Here is a 24,213-nt window from a genome sequence, read left to right on the forward strand (position 1 = left end):
CCTTCCCGGAAGAGGCCACATATTGTTTTTGTCTATATTTTTTTTCTTATTTTTTGTAGATTTGTTCCCACGTTTTGGTCTAGAAAGAATGGTTCAAACTTTTTCAAATTTACACACATTATAGATATTGGTCTAAAGATAATCCATGTGAATTTTGACCCCATTTGATCCCTCAGTTCACCCACAGCCCCCCAAAACGTGAAATTTTTGAAACGGCTATACTTGCTAAAGCAGATGATTCTGGTGTTTCATACTTTTTTGATTGGTACATTGCAGCGTATTTTAAAGTATTTTGTAACTTGAAGTTGTATATATCCATTTTCACCCCTTTACCCCCAAATATTAGTGTGTCTGTTCACATGTTAATGAGGTCAGAAGTACAAGACTTAACCTGCTGAAATTTTATCACTAAATTGGGTTCAATCTAAGTAAAGTATGTTGATTCGTTCCCTTTCTGCATTTTATGTTAAATGTGTGTTCTTCACTTCCACCCAGCATTATCCTGAAGGCTTTTGGCCCAACGTATGACTTTTTTCTGGACTAAAAATAAAAAAGACAACCTATATGTTCAAATTTGAAAAAGGTTATTTATTGTGTGGTATAAAATATTTTTTTTTCCAAACAATCAGCAAATTACAACTATTACAAACCTAAAATTGTCAATACAATTACAATTCCATTTTTTAATCTTATTTCAAAGGATCAATGTCTTCGCTCCGAGCTCAACCATTCACTGTCATGTTGAGGTGGGCGGCTTGGTCTCCATACGAAAAACAAATGGCTTCTGATGTGGTTACTGTTAAGCTAAATGTAAGTATTAATAGCTTTTTGTGTTGGTGGTCCAATACCATGTACATTACAACAAGGCTTTAGGTCTTATATTACTACTTGATTGTTTGAAATTGTACATGCGTTTGTGTATTTGGAGTAGGGATGGGCCGAGCCGAGCCAGTACCCGAGTACTCGGTACCGAGCATCGCTGTTTTTAATGCTCGGTGCTCGGCGGAGCAGTTGCACAAACTGACCCGAGCGTTAAATTTGCATATTCATGCCCTGCTAACATATGTAACTAGTGTTCTAAACGGTGTCTATGAACAAAAACGAATGTTTTTTTAAATGTATTAGATGGTGGAAAAGCGCGTACTTAAGGGCATGTACAGCTTAATAAAACACCGCCGGTGACGTAAGACACCTTGTAGAGCTAAAACGTAGAAAGGGGATGTTTTTGTGACGTCATAATGCACCGAGCATTAAAGTGAGATGCTCGGTGCTCGACCAAACAGAACATTTGCAGTTTTGGCACATCCCTAGTTTGGAGTATGTCTTAAGTAAAGGATGTGCAATTTTTTATAACTTTTTTTGGCCAAAATACAATTACCAAATAAGACTGTGGACGGCACATTTATTAGAGACATGTTTTTCTACTTCTTGGCATATATACCCGTCATGCATGTACTGTGTTTATAACTACCTGTAAAATCTACAAGTAATTCTGTCTGCATTTAATTGGGTGTCACCAAATAGCACAAGAATTTAGACAGAAAAAACAAATAAACTCACTGCTAGCACTACATTGAAATAGTTTAGAAGTCTACACTTCATATTTAAAATGTTCTCTCCTTTATTTAACCTTTATTTAATAGGTCTCAGTTTGCACATGGCATGTGTGGTTATAGGTGGCACATAAAAACATCTGTACATTTGTCTCAATTGTTGTCAACGAAATATAAACACAAACAAACTGCAATTGTCATTGGTCATTTAACTTTCATGTACGGACTTTATGCAGTTTTTTTTTGCCAAGGGTCATCACATATTTTAATGGTGAAAATAGCGGCCCAAATAGACGTAAAAAAACGACATGCTTTATTATTCAAACGTTTCGGCAAATGCTCGTGCCATCATCAGTGATATGAGGGCCACATCAGTTACACCCGTTTATATACACTTACATCATTATATATCATCACATATTTTTGTGACTGTTTTTAGGGTGGATGTAAACCCAACCCTGACAGTCTTCTATTCTTCAAAAATCTGACCAACAGTGAAAATGAAGTCGTTAATGGAACGATCAGGTACCAATTGAACCTTCATAGTAACCTACATTCTGCCTCACAGACATGCTTGATAGATCTTAAGACAGTGGTTCCCAACCGGGGAGGAGTTCTATGAGTTCAGGGGAGGAGTTGCATGAAAACTGCCAAAAAATTACATTGGAAATGTTACAGAATATTTCTGTATGTACATTATTATGTCTATTATAATTTGGACCCGGTTCACATTTGGTAAAGGATTCAGAATGGACATCCCTAATTATAAGGTCTATTTCAAATTGCTATAATTTTTTATGTTATATTTGTTTTTCTTCTTATGGGGAGGAATGAATAGTTCGAAAATGGGCAAAGGGAGGAATGTGACAAAAAAGGTTGAGAACCACTGTCTTAAGAGATAGCTTTTTACGTGTTTCACTTGGTGCAGAGCTGGTGTATTGTTATTCGTATAGTATGCCAAGCCTATTGTAGTCGTCATACCGAATCTAGCTGGTTTTTGCAAGCTTTTTTACATGGTAAGACATAAGCGAGGAAAATCGAGCCTGCGTTGGGATTCGGACCCACGACAGGAGTGTGTTTAGTCCTGGCGCTCTACCAACTGAACTACACGAGCTCCGTGCTCCGGGTTCGGTCAAAAAGTCGAATCACAAGCAACAATGCCTGCCTTTTATGCTGCACATGTCGGCTTCGTAGTAGGGGATTTATTAGTTCGACCATTGTTTAGCTAAGATGAACTTTTATTTGTTGCTGGGATCAGCAGTAAAGTGTCATGCAGACCAGCGACAACGGCTTACTCGTACATAAATTATAATGCCCCAGCCTACTAAAGGCATTGTAATTATTCGCCTTTCGGCGGGCTTACCACAAAGCCTGTGTTCAAATAGGATGCAGTCATGGGTTCGAATCCCACCACAGACTACATTTTTTGGCGTATACCGTGCCACAAGGGAAGGGTTTGGTAACCTCAAATGAAGCCTGTATACTTAAATCAGTCTATGTTTTTCATTGTGCAAGTAGTAAACGTAATTTTGTCGCTATAATGGCATCCTCACTTCTAAACAAGACACAAAAGTTTTGTATTACGCTTTAGTCGGGCTGTCGTATGTTAATTTTGGCCCCCTTCCCTGAAGGGACGGCAATATCTAGGTCAAAGCAAGAGATTAAATGGAAAGTAATTTTCGTTTTTTTTACTGTTTTTGTAATTATATGACAATAATAATCCGTAAATCCGCACAAATACGCGTGTGGGCACCGATTTGTTTTTGTTTGCAAAAACAATCATTTGTGTGGATCAAATGATTTGTATAGTAAATTGTTAAAATAGGACATATAATATACAAAATGGAAGTATATTAGAAAGCTACCTTTCTAGTATATTGCGGTAGTGTGTTCATATTTGGACTGATATCGCAGGTTATCGTATCTCACAACCGACCAACCACCTTCACCCATCAGTGTGACCTCGTTCGTGGAAGATGCAGTGTCGATGCTGTCGCCCAGTGCCAAGAAACCACCGACTGGGGCTTCCCCAAAACCACAACCGCGTGCCACCAAAAAGGTTAGAGTTCTGTGAATGAATTGAAAATCCGTATCAGAATATATTACTGGCGTAAAAACCGAATCGTTGATAAATTTACTGATTTAGTACATAAAGTCGTAACGAGCTAATAAAAATTTGTCAAATTTGGGTATAATATCATTTCTCTCGATTTTTAGGATTTGCCGTTTTTTCGTAAAAGGGTTTTTGGTCGAAATCTTCCCTTTAAATATTTCCTACTCTGCCACAAAAACGAAGAGTCACCTGTCCTACAAGAAATGTAATAAAACAATTTTAGACAGTGCAAATGTCTATTTAATATCGTTCACTCACACTGCATTTACGTTTTGCCTTGGTCCTTATACCTAAACGCAAAGAAATTAGCCAATACACTATTTATGTAAGCAAATTGCATTACGTTATTCATTAGGGCTGTAAAAATCGGTTAATCGCAATTGGATTGTGTGCTAATTCCGATTTATTGCACACTGATTACCAAACTAAAACTAAATTCTATCATTGGTTTTTGTAGAAAATAATTCGAATAACTTCAAGAAAAACCTCATAAAGCTCTGGTCGCTTACCATTCATTTGTACTTAATTTATTTAAATGTATTGTTTTTATAGATCGACGATAGTTTTGAAGGTTATTCCCTTGAGGTTCGTCATCTTGATACGAGTGGTGAACTTCTACCTGTTCATGCACCACCAATTCGACCAGTGGCGCAGAGGTGGGAAACTTATGTGAATAAAATATTTTTATTCAAACCAGGCAATACTGAAGTATTCAATAATGGGGTTGTCTTGTTAGAGCGATTTTACCCATAGATGTAAATAAGCCAAAACGTTTCGATAAAGAATTATTGCCGGAACAACGTCCCACTAAGAGGCTCAACGTATTAGTTACACTATAAATCTATCAGTACCCTGCTATTTTTCGTATTCTCTTGCTAATCTCTACAATATTTTGTTTCAGATGTTTATAAACATGTTACCTAGCTTTCAATGGTTGTTTTTATTTCTACGACTTTGCTTCAGCTTATGATAAAATTTGGGAAATATATTGACAAATGACCTGATCTTTTGAGTAAGATTTTTTTTTCTACTTACATCACTGCTGTTGGCACCCATGCAAAATACCATTGTTTAATACAGGGCCGGGCAACAATACAGGCGCGACGGGATTTTGAGCGGCCCGCAAACAGTTTCAGGTCTTACATGATAATGTGGCCCGCGGCCACAGTCGGCCGCAATCCCCCACTACTTGCTTACTGCGTCAAATTATAGTTATAAATGTAACGGACAGTAACGCTCCCCAATAGCAAAAAACTTTCCCGCCGTTGTTACCATTGCACCATACGTCCATTGTTACGACATAACTGCCAACCTAGTGTGTGGCCTGCTTTCACGGTTTTCTTTGTTTCCACACGTGTAGCCTAGTTAGTGTTTCAGCAGCATCTAAGTCTGTGGTGTATGCATTAAATTTGCTGTGGTGAATAATTTTATGTTGTATCAGTTAGATTGTTTGGACTGTATTGTATTTGTGATGTTCTTGAATGTATTTGGTTTAACTTTAGGTGGTCAAAAATCCGTTTTAAATCACTGGATAAATACGCGATTAATGTGTATTGGTTCAGGAATCCGGCCCGCCAAGTACTTCATTTTCCCATATCAGGCCCGCCGACTGGAGAAGTTGCCCGCCCCTGCTTTAATAAGTAAGCTGCATACAGAGCACACTATTTCGGCCTGTAATGTCTCATCAGTGCAGCTGGTGACAAGACATTGATAAATATAGGCTAGTGACGCCAAATTACGTCATTATAGTTTGCTGGGAGTTACAAATTCAAAGGATCCTGTCATTTGTAACGGAAATGTTGACATTTTTGCATTTTCCGGTTAATCGCAAGACAGGGCCTAATTAAAAGGAGTTGCAATTAACCAGACTCGACGGTATTAAAAATCGTGCCTTTATATTTATACAGTGCACCAGGTCTCACACGAGCTTCATATGCGAGATTGTATTCTGCTGGATTTCCCGATATACTCGATAAAAACGGGGAACCGGCCGTTGTCGTGGATGCGAGTGACGTCATGTTTAAGCCAAACTTGGACAGCGAAGTTTCCGACCCTCTTCAGGTAATCTTAAATGTTGTGTGAATTATTTCGCTGAAATTCTTTAGATCACCGAAAGTTTATTTAACTTTGTTTTTAACGGGCATTAATGCCTGCTTTTAGCGTTTTCGTACAGTTATCCGCATTTTTTGGTATAAAATGTGTATGAGATATATATACATTGATGTTTATGGACGAAATCTTGCTAAAAATGGCCAAGTCGTTAACGCAGCCACCTTGTGCTCACAAAGTCGTTTCTTCTAATCCAGTCTCGGTCGCTTGTGTTTCCTTAAGAAAAAAAAATTCAGCGGCATTGCTGCCCTCCAGTGGAAACTGATGCGTTAAATTAAAGTCATCAATTTCCTAAGTGTTATTAATGACAGTCAGCTCGACGCAGAGTTGTAAACGGGCCTGAAATTGGAGCCCGAAACCCGGCCCGAACCCGAAATCAAGTCTCTTTAGGCCCGAAAGTTTGATTAACAGGCTCATGCAATAAAGCCTCAGGAAAGACCAGTACAACAAACACAATAGACAATTGGTCTTGGACAAGGCGTTTTAGGGCTGTTTGACATTAGATTAGGTCGACGGCGGACCCATTGTGAGCATAACACATTCTTACCGAGAATAAAAATAAAACAAACAAACAAATGTTTTTGGTTGAAAAATATGCTGTTCAAATATCAGTTCAAATAAAAAACCCACACATAACAAACCTATATATTTCCGCAGGCAAATGAAATCGTTCTTCAGTTTCTGGCGTTCACCAACCCCGTGGCTGCAGCGAACGAAAGCTCGCCCCTTCCAATTCACTCCATGTTTTTCTCCTTTCAATTTTATCGATTCCCGTCCGTAACCACACAACGGTTGGCGCTGCTACGTAAGGAGAACGGACAGTCACGTGACCCGTGTGTGTTGCGTAAGATCGAGAGCGGAGAGCAGCTAGACGAAGGTGAACATTTTTTTGGCCGTTACATGGTATGGTTTGTTGCTGTGGCAACAAAATGTCATAAGTTGGCTACAGAATTTTTGCAGTAAGTGAAGTCCTTGAAAAACTCCAGTTCTTGCTTTCGATGAGGTTTTAACTTTCTGCAGAAAGCTGGACATTGTGTTTTCAATATACAAATGTTTTTAACTGTAAAATTTCCCATTTGTTACTGGGATAAAAGAGGCGTTGTTAAAGTTATTTTTGCCCACTGTGAAATTAATTTTACCCGTAATTAGTAAGAAATGGATCTAATGGATGATAGAAAACGGTTATACGGCCAAATTTAATGTTCACCTTATTTTCTTTTGGCGATTTAGTTCAAAGAAATTATTTCTTTACCTAACCAAGGGTTCACAACATATAAGCTATCTTCGACCCCGGTTACGAGTTCCTATTCCACTAACGTAAACCTGAGGCGAAACCCTGGAGCTGGACGTGTGTGTTTACTTGGCTTGTTTTCTACTGTACCATAATGTCCTTATACAACAGTTTCAAAAAGAGTAGCAAGTTTTAGAAGAGTTTTATTCATGTACCACCGCCAGTGTATACAGTTAAATAACGTATTTACTTTTTAGCTGCATGTTGTGATTGTAAACACTATTGTTTCATAATACGAATAAACTAGGAACCTTTGTTGACAACTAATCCATTTAAGTTTAGGTAAACCAGGACTTGAGGTGAAATACCACGTCGATCCAGCTCACTTGAAAATTGGCGAGAATGCTTCATTTCTTCGTTACATCGCCACACATAACTTGCATGTAGATGTATGGGACGGAGAGTCTCTTCTTTTGCTTGGTTCATTGTCTGTCCCACTAAAGGTAAGTTTTGTCTTATTTATTGTTTGTAGAACCATAGTACGCCAGGCCTATAAAAGGCGTTGTACCGAATCAGCTGGTCTCCCAAGCATTCCCATATGGCAAGAGTCTTTCCGGGACTCGCGCTCTACCAATTTTTATCGATATGTATGCCGTGATCGCTGGTCTGCATCGACGCGTCAGGGCTGATCCCAGTATGAATATGTTCATCTTAGTTGATTGTATTTGTAGAACAAAAATGACAAAATATTGCTAGGCTTTTCCAAGTTCTATATTGTACTGGGTTATAGCAACTATAATTCGAAAACAATTGCTTAAAATGCTTATTTGTTATCTTTGTCTTAAATTTTTTTGAACATGGCGACTTTTGGTAAAAACTACAGTCCTTATAGCAGTGGTTCCCAAACTTTTTTCTTTTAAGGCGCATTTTAGAAAAAACAAAAATTATTTGGCGCACTTCGAACATTTGAATAAAAAAGTATGTTTGAAATTTTTTATTTCACTTTAAAACGGCCCAGCAAATTAGCTGACAAAGGCACTAACTATGAGGTGATAAAGTCGCTATACAGGTCACTCTCATTGTTAAATAGCCTAGTTGAACATCTCAGAGACGTGGAGCATGTTGGCCTAGTGGTCTTAGCACCTGGTACTACTACTCTACTTGATTGATTTTAATTTCAATATTTTTTACGGCACACCTAATGACATCTCGCGGCACAACAGTGTGCCGCGGCGCATAATTTGGGAACCACGTCCTTATAGTTCATATCGTACGTTTTAATGTTGTGTAATTACACTTTAACAAACATACATAACGTAATGAATTAAAATCCTGAGCTTGGTAAGCAAAACTTGGCGGAAAATGTAATCATCGAAAGGTCAAGGATAAACGAAACAAAAAGATTTGAGTACCTTTAATAAGTGGTAAGATTCGAATTTTTTGTCAGTCGGTTCCATCACAAAAGTCATATTTTTCAGTCGGTTCTATTACAAAAAATCCATTGACAGTAACCAGTAATGCTAACCGGTACGCCGATCTCATAAAATTTCGTGAGACGGTTCTATAGAACCAGTGCGAACCGGCTGAATCCCACCACTGCCTTTAATGTATGTTAATATGTTTATTCGTGGTATCAATTGGCTGCACCAATAGGCCTATTGTAACATATTTACCCCTATACAGCATCTATTGAGAGGTGGTCAACCCGCCGTGGCTGCAAATCACGAAACTGACGTCATATTTTCCGAACACTGCGAAACCACTCTGACTGGAGATCTCACCACTGGAGGCAGTGTACGACCGCTCGGTTTGTCCAAGCTATTCCGAGGCAAACTTCATGTTAGGTATAACTTTGTTTGTCTGCTTCTTAGCTTCGTAACAGCACGATAAATTTACATGTACGAACTGTTTCTATAGCTCTGTGGTTCAGACCTTAACGTGCAATGCAGAATTTTTGAAACTGTGAAGCAGCGATTCTCAAACTGGGGTCCGGGGTCACGCCAATAGTTTGTAGTTGTAGTTCGACCTCTGTTTCGATTTTTGCTAAATCTGTGCGAATCAAGGTAGAGTTTAGGGGCTGTATCTATTGCTGAACAAAAAATACAAATGTTGTCGCACAATGTAGATGTTTATCTGTGATGTCACAAAGTGCCTCGGGACCGCTATGAAAATATAATTGAAAAGCGATATATTTTTATTATAATTGAAAAAAAAACACTGTTATAAAGTTTTTTTTTTTCGTTACGTTCAACGACTCATTTAAGCCCCGCGAACCCCGGTTTAGTAGTGAAGGTAAATGTAATTTTTTGACGTTTTTGCAATCACCAAACGATGCACCATTTGTAAATACCTTGTTTTAGTTATTTATTTGCAGTGACACGGGGTATACCATCGTGCCTTTTTTAGCGTTTCCACGATCAAATTGCAGCAAAAGCTTAATATGTCATTTTTAACGCAAGTCTTTACAGGTTTGGTAACGTTGGTTTTCCGTCGGAATCTAAAACCGCTGCTATGACTCTCCTGAAGAAAAGCCACCTAGTGGTCGCTGATATGACTGGGTGTGGTTTTCCTGGTGGCAGTTTGTCCTCTGTACAAACTGGAAAGCAAAAAAGTAATATACCAAGACAGCTAAAATTAAGCGCATTGTGTCTGCCAAACCTTTTTTATTTTATTTCTTTGCTAAAAGCGGCCATATTTTATCTCTGTGCGTTTCTTTCCCTATATGGCATCCAACAGAATAGGTGAGGCATGGCTTTTAAGCCCGTTACTCCCAACAAACTGGAGTGCCGTTGCCAATACGGCCGATCTCTCGTCACCAGCTCCAGTGATGAGACCTTATAGGTCAAAACAGTGTGCACTGTCCGTAGCCTAACTCATGCCCCTTGTTGAATAAAATTGTAAATATTTTTGACAATGTTGCATCGTTTTGAGACGCGCGCCAGAAATAACGTTGCAATCCCCCTTCAGCATAAACGTTATCCCATTCCAAAAACATCTGTTATTGTACAGCAAAATTCTTTACAGATGGCTACACCCCAGTTCGTGTGCGTGCAAAGAGAATGGCTGAATCGAACCAGGAATTATCAGAACTCTTGCTCGTGAGTGCCACCAAGGAGAAAAACGCCGATGTCGATGCAAGGTACGGATTTGCAGTTAATCGCACATTCCATTTTATTTCATACTGAATCCTAAACTATAACGTACCGTTTGTAAAACAACTATTACGTTTAATTGTATATTTTGTAATTGGTGTAACTGGGAATATTGGTGACGTGATTTCGCTTAGTTTTGGGCTTAATTCTGGCATTACCAGAGCTTGAAAGAAGTGTTTTGAAAGCTCATACAAAAATAAATTTGTAATTTTTAACACTTTAGTTGCTCTTGAGGCCAAAATAGTTTGAGAACTAAAAAGTTTAGGAAAAGCAGGATAATGCATTTGTGAGGCGTAAAGGTTAAGAACCACTGGCATTATATTTCAAAACAATGTTTTCACTTTATTACAGCGACAAAGAAAATATTGCCCAGTTAAGTCCGGACGTAAGAGCTGATAGAAAGCGTAAAATTGCCCGCATGGTGGCAGTACGCACAATGGAACAAAGCAACGACTCTTCCGTGACAAAACAAACCACAGGACAACGAGCATTGGTAAAATCATTTATCTGTTTTCTAGTTTGAATAAAACTTTTGTTTGATTTAAACACATCCTTTAAAAAACCAATTCTTATTACGTCACAACTACAACTTCATTACGTCACCACTACAACTTCATTACGTCACAATTATAACTTTATTACGTAACAACTACAACATTATTACGTCACAATTATAACTTTATTATGTCAGGTGTATAACAACTTTTTTCTTGTTACGTAGCAACTAAAGCTTTATTACGTCACAACCACAACTTTATTACGTCACAATTATAACTTTATTATGTCACAATTACAACTTAATTACGTCACAGTTATAACTTTATTCCGTCAGATGTATAACAACCTATTTTCTTGTTACGTAGCAACTAAAGCTTTATTATGTCACAACCACAACTTTATTACATCACAACTACAACTTTATTACGTCACAATTATAACTTTATTACGTCACAACTACAACTTTATTACGTCACAATTATAGCTTGATTACGTCACAACTACAACTTTATTATGTCACAGTTATATCTTTATTACATCACAACTACAATTTTATTACGTCACAACTACAACTTTATTACGTCAACAGGTCCACGCGCAAGAACACAACATGAAATTGCGGGATCTTCGCACTGTAGCTGAGTACAGGGATCGTTTGAAGGAAGATAATATCATGGAAATCCTTCTCCTGTCCATCACTACTCGACACATCCTCCGTCCAACACTAGGTGTCGCTGAGTTCGTCGAGTTTCAGTTGAAAAATCCATTCTCGAAGCAGCAGACCGTGACGATCGAGTGTGACTCGGACGAACTCAGGTGCGCCCTTTCAAGCGTGACGATCATTTTTTTAAATTACAAATTGAGACTTTTTCATATATTATCGCAATTCTATGGACGTATGTGCATTTTTGGCTGTTTGGCGCTGTTTTGCGAAAACTGTCAAAAATAATAATCAAACAGTAAACCTCGGTTAATCCGGACCAGTTTGGACCGAAAAATTTGTCCTGATTAGGTTAAGATCTGGTTTGACCGATGTCGATTAGTTAAAACTCGTACCACATTAAAATTCTTTTGTGCTTTAAGTTTTGTCCGAATTAGGCGAATATCGGGATTAACCGAGTTTTACCGTGCGTCCAAAAATGCTCATTAAGAGCTTTTTGGGAACACTACACACGGACTTGAAAAGTAGTTTAATCACAAACATTACTGCCAAGGTAGTGGTGTATATAGAATACATCGTTCAGACGTTTCGACAATCTCTGTTGTCATCATCAGTGCAAGAGCTTTTTGGTTGTAATAAGTTGCTGACATCTTTTATCTCAGGGTTATCACCGATGCTAGGGAATGGAGATATTTTAAATCCCTGGTCGGTATCCACACACCGGTTGAAGAAAACATGTTCAACTTTGACCCCAACTCCACCCTTCCTCAGGTTTGTAAAATCGATTAAACTTTTGTTTTGTTTTTTGTTTTGTTAATTTCAATCAAGTGGCAATTTGAAACGGTTCGTTTGTTTAAGATATCTATGGCCGTATTACATAACTAAATGATGCTGTATGAGTGCGTTTCAGAATGATTTGAAGTTCAAACTAGATTATCTCACAGTGACACTGAGCCGACATCACTTTGGTTCCCAATTAGTTGCTAGGCCATTGTGAGCCAGTTTCCTCTGTGGTGTATGCGTAGTTGTGGCATCGCACTGACTAGGTGAGGCATGGGTTTTTACCCTGTTGCTCCCAACAAACTGGAGTGCCATTTGGATGGCTACACTAGTCAATACAGCCGATCTCTCGAGGAGACCTATTAGGTCGAATCTGCAGCTTAGATTGAGACAGTTGTGCATGAATTTGAGAAAGTTTTTAAACCACTGTACAACCAGATAATGTCATTTTGCAAAAAAAGGGATACTACTCCAACCGTTTCTGTGAATTCCACAGATTTTTCTTCGTCCAAAAGAAACCGTTTTCATCCCACTCTGTTACCAAGGTTACCAGGCTGACCACAAGGTAGCGACACAGAACCCCGGTCAGCAGTTCAAACCCACTGCAACGTCACTACAACCCACCAAGACCCCGTCAAGTTGTGGAACCATCAGATCAAAGGTCGTCAAGGTAAACAGGTTATTATAGTACAAACTGCATACATTTCCATATTTTGAGAGTCGTAAGCGGCCCTCTTATTGTGGGACCCGGCCCTAACCCGATTTGTTTTCATAAGCAAGGTCTGAATTAGACCCGAAAGTTAGTGCACATTGTGTTGAATGTGAAGACAGGCCCGAATCAAGTTCCTTTAACTCAAGCTAAAGCCAGAACACGAGCAAAAAGTTCTGCCGGACTTATAACACTGTCGTATCTTGTTTATTTTGACTTTTCTAATTTTTTTTCATTTAGGGATTTTAAAATATTTTTGAGTTCTTTTTTATTGCAGAACTGTTTATGTTTTTTCGCCAAAATGAAATATTTTGAGCCACACCAGGTTAAAAAGTCAATTCGTTTTATTGTATGCTAAATCCACAATCGATAATAAACTTTCCTCCGGTGTGTAAATGTGAGAAATAAATACCCATTGGGCAGCTTTTATATAGGTATGCAAAATCAGTGTTTTAAAAGATCAATGTGTTAGAGCAGTGGTTCTTAACCTTTTTGGTGTGGTTTCCCACTAAAGTCAACCACCAACCTCGAATTTCCCATTTGTTATTTTTATAATGATGTTTTGTGCCCCACGTTAACAAAAAAATTAATCTTTAAATGAAATAATCTCGTGAAGCCATTTGGTCTTGACCTTAAAGGTATACTGCAATCTCATTTAGTTTAAATAGTGCTTCTGTGAGAGATTAAACTTTTTGGAATATTAAGTAGTCTCTTCTGCTTGTATTAGTCATTTATTGCATCACAATCAACCAAGGAAAGGCTTTTATTAGCAAAATAGCAAAGTCATTTATACTTTTAGTCTTGTCTGTGATGTAACAAACGCGGCCTTTGGATTTCTATGTGTCTTGTAAACCTTGCTGAAATTAATCTTACATGTTGTTGCGGAAATTTTTTTGTAAAGTAACTTTCAGCGGTTAATTCAAAGCCGGATTCGACCGTCGGGCCCGAGTTTGGTTACCCGACTTACATAATTTCCCCATGAAAACATTGAAATTTCCCACTAGTGGGAAATTTCCCACCGGTTAAGAACCACTGTGTTAGAGTAATCTGCCCAAAACTATACGGGAAAAATGGTGCAGGCTTTTATTTGCAAAGGTTTTAAGAAATGTTTAAGACGTACTTTTTTGCTTTCATTCCACAGGCCGTTCTCCGCACATTGGAAGGTCGACCTTTATCCGTCCTTCAACTTTCAATCGACCCTCAACCTCACGTTGTCGATCAAACATTTCGATTCTACAATCCCGAACATACTTTTCTCAAGAAATGCATTCGCCTTCCACCATTCCGCAGTAACTCAACGACTCAAGGTATTTTTTTGCAATAAATGTAAACAAATGAACCGAGTCATAACTTGAATACTCGGTAGCAAGTATTACCTTTTTTGGGACAAGTTTTTCAATACTGATGAGATAATACGAACAGCACTTTTGTCATCTATCTTTACTGTTTATAACTATTAGTATTAACGGACATTCTTTACAAATGTATTTTGTCTGTAACCCCTGAACCCCCTTTTAGAAACTTTACAAACCTATTAGGGGGCCACACACCAACGTTGACGAATGTTGGTACTAAACACCGTATGGTACCTCCTGTCACCGCATGGTACTACTAATAAACAGAAATTTGTTGTCGGTTAGGGCTATTCGGGTTTTTAGTAAAGGTTTGTAATTAAAATAACATCATTAACTTCAGATGCTATTTTTAGCCTTCTATCATCACATGCGGAAAACCATGCGGTGTTTAGTACCACCCGTTCAGAAACACTGCTTTAAACGTCAACTGGTTTCATATCCAGAGCAGTACTGTAAAACCCCTACAAACATTATTTTAGCGGTGTAACGGCATAATAATACACATATTTAACTAAATGTGTTAAATTTCAGACGAACAATTTCACGTGATCTGCAGCGATCCCGAAGTGGTATGCCAAACGCGGTCGCTCGGCCGCGACGAACCACGTGAGATATTCATAAAAGCACCGTGCGGGGAATCACCATCGATCCGTCGATTTTACGTCTCTGTTTACAAGTAAGTTGTGCATGAAACGTTGTGACAAAATACAGCATCGGACCGTATATTGAAAGACTAAACTCAACCAAAGAGATCACAAAGCACATGCGACCGGCAGTGGCGTAGATGTTTCAATTTTAGGCGCATATTTTGACCGAAACTCAGTTGGTAGAGCGCGAGCTTTGTCACTGTCGTGGGTTCGAATCCCAGCGCAAGCTGGTTTATCCTAACCTCAATGCCGCATTGAAATGTTTGAAGATCGCCTTGATTAAGTGTAACTCTTCTTACGGGCCTTGTGTGCTATGATTTATGTATGTGTGCTGGTACCGTCGGTGATTATTTAAGCTAGTGACTCCCTACCGGGGAGGAATTTTAAGACCCATAGGAGATGAATTTACTTTAATTTTTCCATGTGCTTTGTAAATAGACACTCTAGCTATGGGAATGTAACCTGTGAAGTTGATAAGATACCCAATTTTAAATTATCTTTGTATGGTTTAGCATCTACTATGTAGTCTATTTTGGAGGAACGAAAATGTTTTTAGTTGTTAATTGAGGAATTTGTCGATAATGGTTTGGAACCACTTGAACCGGCAAGCTGCATTTTAAAACTGTCTGCAGTAAATTTGTCATTGTCAAAAGGGTTACGTATATAACAGCAAGGAGATGGACAAATACATATGTTACAGAGTCAAGTGTTCTTAGTTTTAAAATTATTTAACATCAAGTGAAAGCAGGTTACCTTAAAACCCTTGTTTTTTCAGTGATTCGTTCCTAGCCGTCCCGGTCCAAATCTGGCAGTTTTACGTCCATGCTCTGCAGCGTGTTGATGTGAATTGTGTTCTTGGACAAACCAGTCGTTTCTCTCTCGTCCTAAGGGGGATGCAAACCGGCCGCTTGGTGCGCTGTTTCTCCTCGCACCCCCAAGAACTGCAGGTGGGTCCTGGCTTATACGAATAATATCTCACAAATATTTCTACTTTTTCACAAATGGCAGCTAGTGTGTCCATTGAGCCTATAGTATAGAACTATAGATAAAACAGTCCAGCACAGTGGTTCTTAACCAGGGCCCATGCTCCAAGTATTGGCTACATCGTAGGTCTGTACAAAACCCCTGAATATTCGTAATACTCTTATGGTGATCTCTACAGTGTTTTGTCTCAGTAATATTTTATGTTACATCCACTTTAAATGGTATTTCTATTTCTGCGGCTTTTCTGTGAGCAATTCGGGCATTTTGGGACTATGCAGTAACCCTCGGTTGATCCGGACCCGTTTGGACCAAAATATTTGACCGGATTAGACGAACATCCGGATTAACTGATGTCGATTAGTTAAAAGCCTTACCACAGTAGTACAGTACAAATCATATGTTCCTCAAGTTATGTCTGAATTAGGCGATGATCTGGATTAACCCAATCCGGTTTAACCCAGGTTTACTGTATATGTTATCCTTCCGACAAGAAAATATCTTGCTTTCATCAAGGTTACATGCCCTAGTATACCGCAACCATTCAAATTGTCCTTTTTTAGGTTTTTCCGGACGAGGCTTTTCTGCTGCCACCTAACAGCGTTCACGAAATCAACGCCGGGGTGCGGACCACTAGCGCCACTAGCGGCAGTCGTTACATGTATGTGAATGTGGTGGACACCGAATACCATCAGCTGCTTAGGTCGTGGCTGGTTGCAGTTAAAACAAGAGAGCCTGTGATTACAAAGGTAAGCCTTCCAGTTCATGTTTGATGTGTTGGGAACTTGTTAAATAGAGCGTAGCTTTTCAGGTTGGGTGCGGGGTTGATTCGGGTGTTTGTTCACACTTAGGTATCTTATGACATAGTTTTGCTTAGTTTAGGCCCTGATTCGAGGGTTTTTTTAGGAAAAGTCTGCGTGGGTCTGTACTTTTGGTTTCGGGATCCAATTTTACACACATCTGTGCTGAATGTTTCAAGCAATTTTTGTTTTCAATTACTGAATTTAAGCGCAAACAAATGCAGAAAGGTTCTGTCTAGCCAGCTTTTTTAATCTCTTTTCTACACAACTGGGTGTTTTGAGAACGCTCCATTACAATCCACTAAAACCATGACAATTCAATTTTGCGAACAATATCATGAGATCTTTCTTACACTTATATTGGTTGTTTGTACCTGCCTATTTTTTAGCGGCCTTCCTGCTAATAATAGTGGCCATATCGACTTATCTGATATATACTGATATGTCAGTTAAATTTTCCTACGAAGTGATACAACATAGGCAAGTGGTGTGAAAGAAAACCAGGTTAATTTCCGCACTCTTTTGTCTTTGTTACAGCTTACCCTTTATATTCCAAAATATTTTGTTCATAAACACTGGTATGTTGGTTTGTTATGTTAAAATTACTTTTTTTCACAACACATGCTTATGGGATATACCAATCTTATCTATTACATTTGCCTTATTGCTCTACTTTGGCTGGGTTTTATATTGTACAATAAGGGTTGTATTAAAAGCCAGGGCACTTTATTGTACCCCCACAATCAAGAATGTGAACGAATAAAACATCGTTTTACAGGAGTTTGACATCGAGTTACCCCGATCAGGAGGCAAAGGTTGCAACAAGATGATCACATACACCAACCCCTATCCTAACAGAAGCGAGTTCTTCCTAATGACGAGTAGAGGCGACTTGCTCCAGTTTAGAGAGTCGCAATTAGAGGTTGGTTCAAGAGTTGACGTCATTAAAGCATGACGTACGACGTAGCACGACGTCACAATTTTTTCGGTTGATTCTAACGAATATTTGGTCACTGCACGACCTGAATTTGGCCTATACTACTAACTTTTGCGTAGTCGGTTATGATTAAAACCCTGCAAGTTAGCGTGAAAACACTACAAAGGCCTTATGTTGGTAAGTGGTGGGATTCAATTTTTTTGTCAGCTGTTCTGTCACAAAAGTCGTATTTTTCAGCCAGTTATGTTACAACAAGTCCATTGACAGTAACCAGTAATGCTAACCGGTTCGCTGATCTCATGATATTTCGTGAGACGGTTCTATAGAACCGGTGCGAACCGGCTGAATCCCACCACTGGATGTTTGATACTGCTTTTGCAAAAAATATGTGATCAAATTTTGTTCCAGCATTGCTATGCACACTCACATATTGTCAAGTCTCCTGCGAAAACGTGTATTTTGTGGCACTCAGTCTAAAAATCATTGATTTAGATTAAGAGAAAAAAGTAAGACCCTTGCCTTTAAAAAACATATTTCTTTTCAGCTTGGTCCTGGCGAGCAGTCGACCATCGGCCTTCGCTTTGCTTCTGGCGTGAAGCACCCTGGGAAATTCCCTATTTACATTTTTATCAATGACCGCGAGGACAAGAACGAAGAGACCTTCCTAGTCAACGTCACATACGTGTGACGTCATGGTGATTGAATGTCATCGAGATGTTTTTTTCTTAAACTAATTTAAAATTCATTTTATTTTTTAGGGTATGTGTTTAGGTTGGACAGTTAAACCAGTATTTGGTGGTGTTAAACAATTAGAAATTCAAAAAATGTCCAAAGATACGTTTGTAGCATTGATGTTCATAAAGTTTATGTTGTCCACCACTGGAAACCATTTGTCTACAACCGCAATTTCTATGACTAAGCTATACATGTGGATGTTATGGTACAGTATTAGCACAGTATGGTAGATTTTTCATCGTTTTTTGCTTTTGCGTGTTTTGTTTTTTACAAAAAGTTTTATATTTTCTTAGTTTAGACATTTATCACACTTTGTCATCGTCCATTAAGTTTTTTTTCCGTTCATTTGCTTGCAGCTTATAAGAATATCGCCTTATGCAAAATACAAGCTACCCCAATTAACGAGTTCGGTTCGTTTATATCTACTGAAATGGTTGAACGTCCAAACTGCGTTTTCTGCAGAAACCTTTACAGTTTTTTTCTGACTGTATTACATCTCTACATGTGTGGACTTAAAAACCTCACAGCAAAGTTCGGTTTTGTTACAGATTTTCTGTGACAATCTTTCCATTAACTGTTTTTCTAAAGAAGCTATACAATTTACCTTTTTCAGAACTGGTGGTTCATGATTTTGACTTTGGGTGATCCACTATATTTACTGGAAATTATGTACAGAAAACAGTTCAGACCCAAATGTTGACTGTCAATTATTAAATTACACTACTCGAAACCCTATTTAAAAAAACGTATTTCAAGGCAAAACCCCTGTTATGTATGCTTACTTCATCCTTACTCAAAAATCCACAATGTTTTTTAGTTGGGGCAGTGGTTTATGGCTTGGAAACGAGTTGAGAACCACTGCCCTAACCGGCACAACCCTTTGCAGTTTATTATTGCTGGTTACGCTAAGGCCGTGCTTGCTGCCTAATTTTATCTTTCCTTTGAACTAGTGTTGCAAACGAATGAAAGCAGTAACGATTGACACAATTTTGTATTTTGAATGCTTCTTGATTACGAATGACAAGACGACCACCTCTAAGAGATGGCGGCGTTGCTTGGAACATATAAAAGTACTGTACAAAACTGAATTAAAAAATACTTGCAAAGGAACAAAGACAAACAATACAAAAAACGCATTCCCTCATATCTTTACAATAAGTCTGCATTGTCCTCCATAGAATTTCCGTTCACATCGGTTGGCGCGGTTTTTATGATCTTTACCACTCGACTGTGCGTCAGGTACAGTGAAATTGGGAAAGCCAGTGTCAAAATGTTCAAACCAAGGAACACTATATTGACGATTGTAAAGTCACCTTCGCAAGATCGAAGTACAAAACGCAGCAGTGGGTACTGAAGCATAAGCAATAATCCTCCCATAGTCCAAAGAAGACCAATCAATTTGCCAACTTGTTCGCTAGGGAAATGAGTCGATATGCTTATGTAGGAGTAGCTATAGCATACCAAGCGAGATATGGTAAGAAGGATAAACGTAAGGTATTGCAATGAAGGTATAGGTATAACTGCGCACAGTGATAACAAGATCGTACAAATACAAGAAAACAGCGTAAATGCGTTTGAAGACTTAATCCTAGAAAGAACAAGGTCCCGAGAACGTTTTCGATAGTATTTTGTAAGTGCGTCATCTAATAGCCCAACCAACGGAGCGGCCAAACCAGATATGGCTGTTATAATACCAAAAGCCGCTGTCAGCCCTTCGGTATTTCCAGACCCGATGTTTTGCGCCCAGGAGTCAAATGTCCCAGTAAAGAATTGGTTTCGTAGACTCATAACAGACATTTGAAAGAGGTTCATAACATACAGATAAGCTCCAAGGCCAGAAAAAATTGTGAGTCTCTGTGGTTTAAAAGTTCCTAGGCCCGAATCACGCAGGTCCGCCGACAGTTTTTTCGACGGCAAAGATAGTTTTCGTTCTCTTGCCGATTTGCTGACTTGAATTCCGTACCGAAAACTCTTAGGTGCTGGGTAGGGAATCTGCTCACGAGGTCCGAATACGAAACTTAGAAGAAAGAGCAATAAAAGCGGTCCAATATAGGCCATAAACAACACAGAAATGTCTACACCTTTTTCGTGTGCGTTGCCAAAGATCCAAAAAACAAATGAAGATGAAATGAAAAGTCCATTGTACATTGAAATCCATGTTGAACGGGTGCTTTTAAAAAGGTTGGCGTACTGAAAGTTGATCATAAAAAAACAGCTTCCACCCAGCGCCAATAAAGCCATACCCGGATATAATAAACTGGTATTCAGTGCTGAGGATTTGGCCAACAGAATAAAACCGATGGTAAATAGAATGGTACCAAGGCCTTTGCAAATCCAAGTTCCAAATCTGTCAAATATTAACCCGGCGACAAAGCAGAAAAGCACATTGAGCACCGATGACATTGTATAGATTAGATTAAAACGTTCCGCCTGACCCACGCAGTCCAATTTCGTCCCGTTGGTCTTGTTGAATGTTTGTAAAGTTTGGTAGTTGACCTCATTTGGACTAACACAAAGTTCACTGAAGTAGCCTTCATTTTTAAATACCTCCACGAGAAATGGCCAACCGTATATAATTCCTGAATACAGCAAGTTTTCAAGCAGACTTAAACATAGACTTGCCGAGTGTTTTCTCTGCATGTTGACCAGTTGTTGTTTCACATTAAACCATCATTTACTGCCAAAGGTTTAGATTTGCTTACGTTTACAAACAACACAAAAAACCTGACCTGTGGACGTTCAGCAATTGCAAATTCTTGGTAAAATCTCATCATAACATCTCTTTTGCTAATACAAAAGGGCCAACGTATCTTGGTTAATGAAATTAGTGAATAATCATATTTATACTGTTAAGCAAGGCCTAGCACACGTCACAAACGGTATTGTTACTCATACTGGACAATTGATTCATAAATTTGAAGCAAAACAAATCTGCTAACTGCTGCTTCACAAACTAGGTTTGATGTTCTAGTTCAACGAGTAAACTTTGCTGATCATGAACATATATATGCTTTGGAACACGTTCTCAAATTGATATGTTTACTCTGTGTTTAAAAGGGGGTAAAACTTTGGACTGGCAAGAGCGTCTGGCTAGGCTTACATAGGCTTATGTACTTAGCATTACACGGTGAGCTTGTTGCTAACCTACAGCGCTTGGAAAAGTTTAAGGAAATGAATGTTCTGCCTGGTGTATAGCCTACACTTTTCTGTTTTAGGACTGGTGCATACCAAAAGGCCACTGTTGGTATTATTAACACAGTAACTTGCTACATTAGTTTGTACGACAATTTTTTCTATGAAAAGTGTCGCGTTTGGCGCAAGTTTAAATCAAAAAATTAATTTAAACAGTAGTGCCCTAAATCCATTAATTTCCTTGTATTTACCTTGGTATGATGATAGCCCTGCCTATATGGCTTACGCATTCAAGCTTGCTGTCTCACGTTTTAAAAATTTCCACCAGTGCAATACAAACACAAAACTGCCAGCGCAGCAATTTGGTGCAATTGCGCAACATTTTCACAGTTTCGAAATGTAGGTTGGGGTTTACGTTGACAACATCTAAGTGTATTTTTTATCTTTATTTTTTGTTTTTGCACCAATCTAAGTTTATTTAATTTTCAGTTTGAATAAAAGCACAGGATTAAGTATATTTAGGTTATTTGTAATATTACTGTTGCGCCTTATGCTGCCTTTATAACCTACTGTTTTGTCTTACGAATATCAGCTGTAATTGGGTCTCATTTATTTCACAAAAAATTATTTATTTCAAGGACGCACGTTAGTTCTATTTTGTTGAGTTGCCCATCCTGAATTAAAGTACAACGCCACTGCATTTCATATATAATTAGAAATTTATTTAGCAATTGACTAGTTAAAGAATTAAGTATACGCATAGAGACATGAAATAAAGCGATCTACAACATAAACGCGAAATGCACCGTGGAGTGTTTGTCGAAAGTTTGAACCAAGGCATTTACTCGAAAGATGAAGTGTTTAGTTACACTCGACTTGGCACCGATAAGCTGTAGCAGTTCTAGCGAAACATAAAACATTGCATGCGCAAATACGGGCTTGTCCACCTAACGTGGCACCATGCATAAAGTTTTCCATTACGAAATCGCGTGTTAAAGACTTTGACCTAAAAAACAAGAGACCATTCACCTACAGATGCTGATTGGACAAATGCGCTTTATCTAAATAACCAAATGTAAAAGGGATGAGGGTTCCGAGTGTTTTTACGTTTGTGGCTAAGTTCTTGTTGCTTAATTCAAATGTTCCTTTGACAGATATACCGTGTTATGTCATAGAATAACATAACAATTACATTTAACTCTGACTGTCCACAATAAGTAATAGCTCTAAAATAACTAAATTATCTTCTACCACTGTCTAATGTTGTTTACAGGTTGCCCGATGACTAAGTTAACCGGCAACTTCCTTTCATTTTGTTCATCCACAACACATTAAACGTAGGCTGCACAGGTGCCGTTGACAACAAACCTATCAAAACGTTAATCTACTTTTACCCCGCACTGTACCATAGCAGCGGCTCATGTCATCTAGCAATGTCGATATACAAGTGTCATTGACTGAACGTCGACCGATTATGAGGTCACAATGACCGGAAAGTGCTGACTGTGACTGGTTGTTTACAGTAGAATTTCCTAAATCTACACCTAGATGTTTGTTTTTGGTTCTTTTCACGCACCTGCACGTCTACTATCAATGCACACATTTTCGATCAAACTTATTTATTTTAGCGCTATAGGGTTTAACCTAAATTTTGCGCTACTGGGTGAAAGTTTAACCTAATTTTAACTCTACTGGGTAAAAATTTGACTTTGTTTGCCAACCTTCGTAGCCTAGCTTATTATTTGCAGTTGTGCAGGCTTTTTACACCGAAGGGTCTGATTCAACAGCTTTTGAAACTGTGTATGAACAGCTAGTTCATGTCCCAAAGACCTAAACAAACACAGTGTTCTTTAAAAGGTCTCAATACCAGCTCGGGCTGTTAACGTTTGGACTGCGTCAAACGCAAGTACAATAGGCGACTAATGAATTGCCAAAGAACAAGGCACGTTGCAAAAGTGGCAGAGGAGTATCTGTTATACGCCTTTCTTTTTCTCTTTTTCCCTATTTCAGAAGCGGTTGCAGAGTAATTTGCACCATACAAAATACCAGTTGAACTTTGAACCACTGGTTCTAATGTACACAAAAATCATTTAAGATCCGGTAAGCAAGTATTGAGCCCGAAGGTTAAATACTTGCTTATCGGATCTTAAATGATTTTTGGTTAAATACAATTTTGTCATGAAATTCTTACACAAAGGTATACGACTGCACGCAACAAACATACACTGCACTACGCGCATGCACATTTGTTTAATAAAACAGCTAAACTTACAACGCAAAATGCAATATGTATTCGGTCCCAAACTGACCCAAATTTTAAGTCTAAAGTCGAACCGAAGTCTAACTGGTTAAAAAATGGCATAAAACCAAACTGCTTGATGACAGGCTACTAAACAGCTTGAAGCTGATACTAGAACTGCGATGCTCTTTTACGTATGTTTGGGTCAAATCATTTCCGGCAATACAAACAAGTTAGCAACGCTAACCAATTTCACACTATTGCAAAAGACACACTGTCGGACAAAAAAGCAAATATATTGTGGACAGTTTGTTGCTAAAAACCAGTTTTCAAAACTGTCATTTGGATTACTGATTCGTTTCTTTTTTCATTTTCTTTTTTTGTCATTGCGAGAAACAAAGTTATGGCCAAATAAAATAAGTGTTAATTTTTATAAATTGGTGTTGCGGTGGGGTCAGACCATGTTGAAAACACACATCATGTCATAAACAGAAAAGCTTAAGGGTACCGGTAAAAAAATCAATTGCATTTTAATCGGTATTAAATGATCGATTTTCGGATTAGTACTATGTTTTTCAAAT

At 38.4% G+C, this 24,213-nt stretch overlaps 2 protein-coding genes across 2 annotated transcripts in view; one reads left to right on the forward strand and one right to left on the reverse strand.

Annotated features, from left to right (window-relative positions):
* LOC145227701 (nephrocystin-4-like) overlaps nt 1-18,663 on the forward strand; it is a 31,008-nt gene extending 12,345 nt beyond the window's left edge. The window contains exons 9-29 of the mRNA XM_080092590.1: nt 701-810; nt 1,993-2,078; nt 3,468-3,612; nt 4,219-4,322; nt 5,574-5,727; nt 6,433-6,652; nt 7,349-7,509; nt 8,690-8,850; nt 9,475-9,617; nt 10,031-10,145; nt 10,510-10,651; nt 11,246-11,472; nt 11,980-12,088; nt 12,594-12,767; nt 13,948-14,113; nt 14,693-14,837; nt 15,584-15,755; nt 16,353-16,538; nt 17,368-17,511; nt 18,071-18,221; nt 18,285-18,663. Of these exons, the coding sequence (XP_079948716.1) occupies nt 701-810; nt 1,993-2,078; nt 3,468-3,612; nt 4,219-4,322; nt 5,574-5,727; nt 6,433-6,652; nt 7,349-7,509; nt 8,690-8,850; nt 9,475-9,617; nt 10,031-10,145; nt 10,510-10,651; nt 11,246-11,472; nt 11,980-12,088; nt 12,594-12,767; nt 13,948-14,113; nt 14,693-14,837; nt 15,584-15,755; nt 16,353-16,538; nt 17,368-17,511; nt 18,071-18,214 (3,008 nt within the window). The 3' untranslated portion in view covers nt 18,215-18,221; nt 18,285-18,663. The remainder of the gene's footprint in view (nt 1-700; nt 811-1,992; nt 2,079-3,467; nt 3,613-4,218; nt 4,323-5,573; nt 5,728-6,432; nt 6,653-7,348; nt 7,510-8,689; nt 8,851-9,474; nt 9,618-10,030; nt 10,146-10,509; nt 10,652-11,245; nt 11,473-11,979; nt 12,089-12,593; nt 12,768-13,947; nt 14,114-14,692; nt 14,838-15,583; nt 15,756-16,352; nt 16,539-17,367; nt 17,512-18,070; nt 18,222-18,284) is intronic.
* A 570-nt stretch (nt 18,664-19,233) lies between these two features.
* LOC145227702 (equilibrative nucleobase transporter 1-like) lies at nt 19,234-23,400 on the reverse strand. Its single transcript, XM_080092591.1, has one exon. It carries the CDS (start codon nt 20,899-20,901, stop codon nt 19,411-19,413), a length of 1,491 nt encoding a protein of 496 aa, XP_079948717.1. The 5' UTR covers nt 20,902-23,400; the 3' UTR covers nt 19,234-19,410.
* Between the last annotated feature and the right edge of the window lie 813 nt (nt 23,401-24,213).

This window comes from Phallusia mammillata, chromosome 5, assembly GCF_965637545.1.
Source record: "Phallusia mammillata chromosome 5, kaPhaMamm4.hap1.1, whole genome shotgun sequence".
NCBI lineage: Eukaryota > Metazoa > Chordata > Ascidiacea > Phlebobranchia > Ascidiidae > Phallusia > Phallusia mammillata.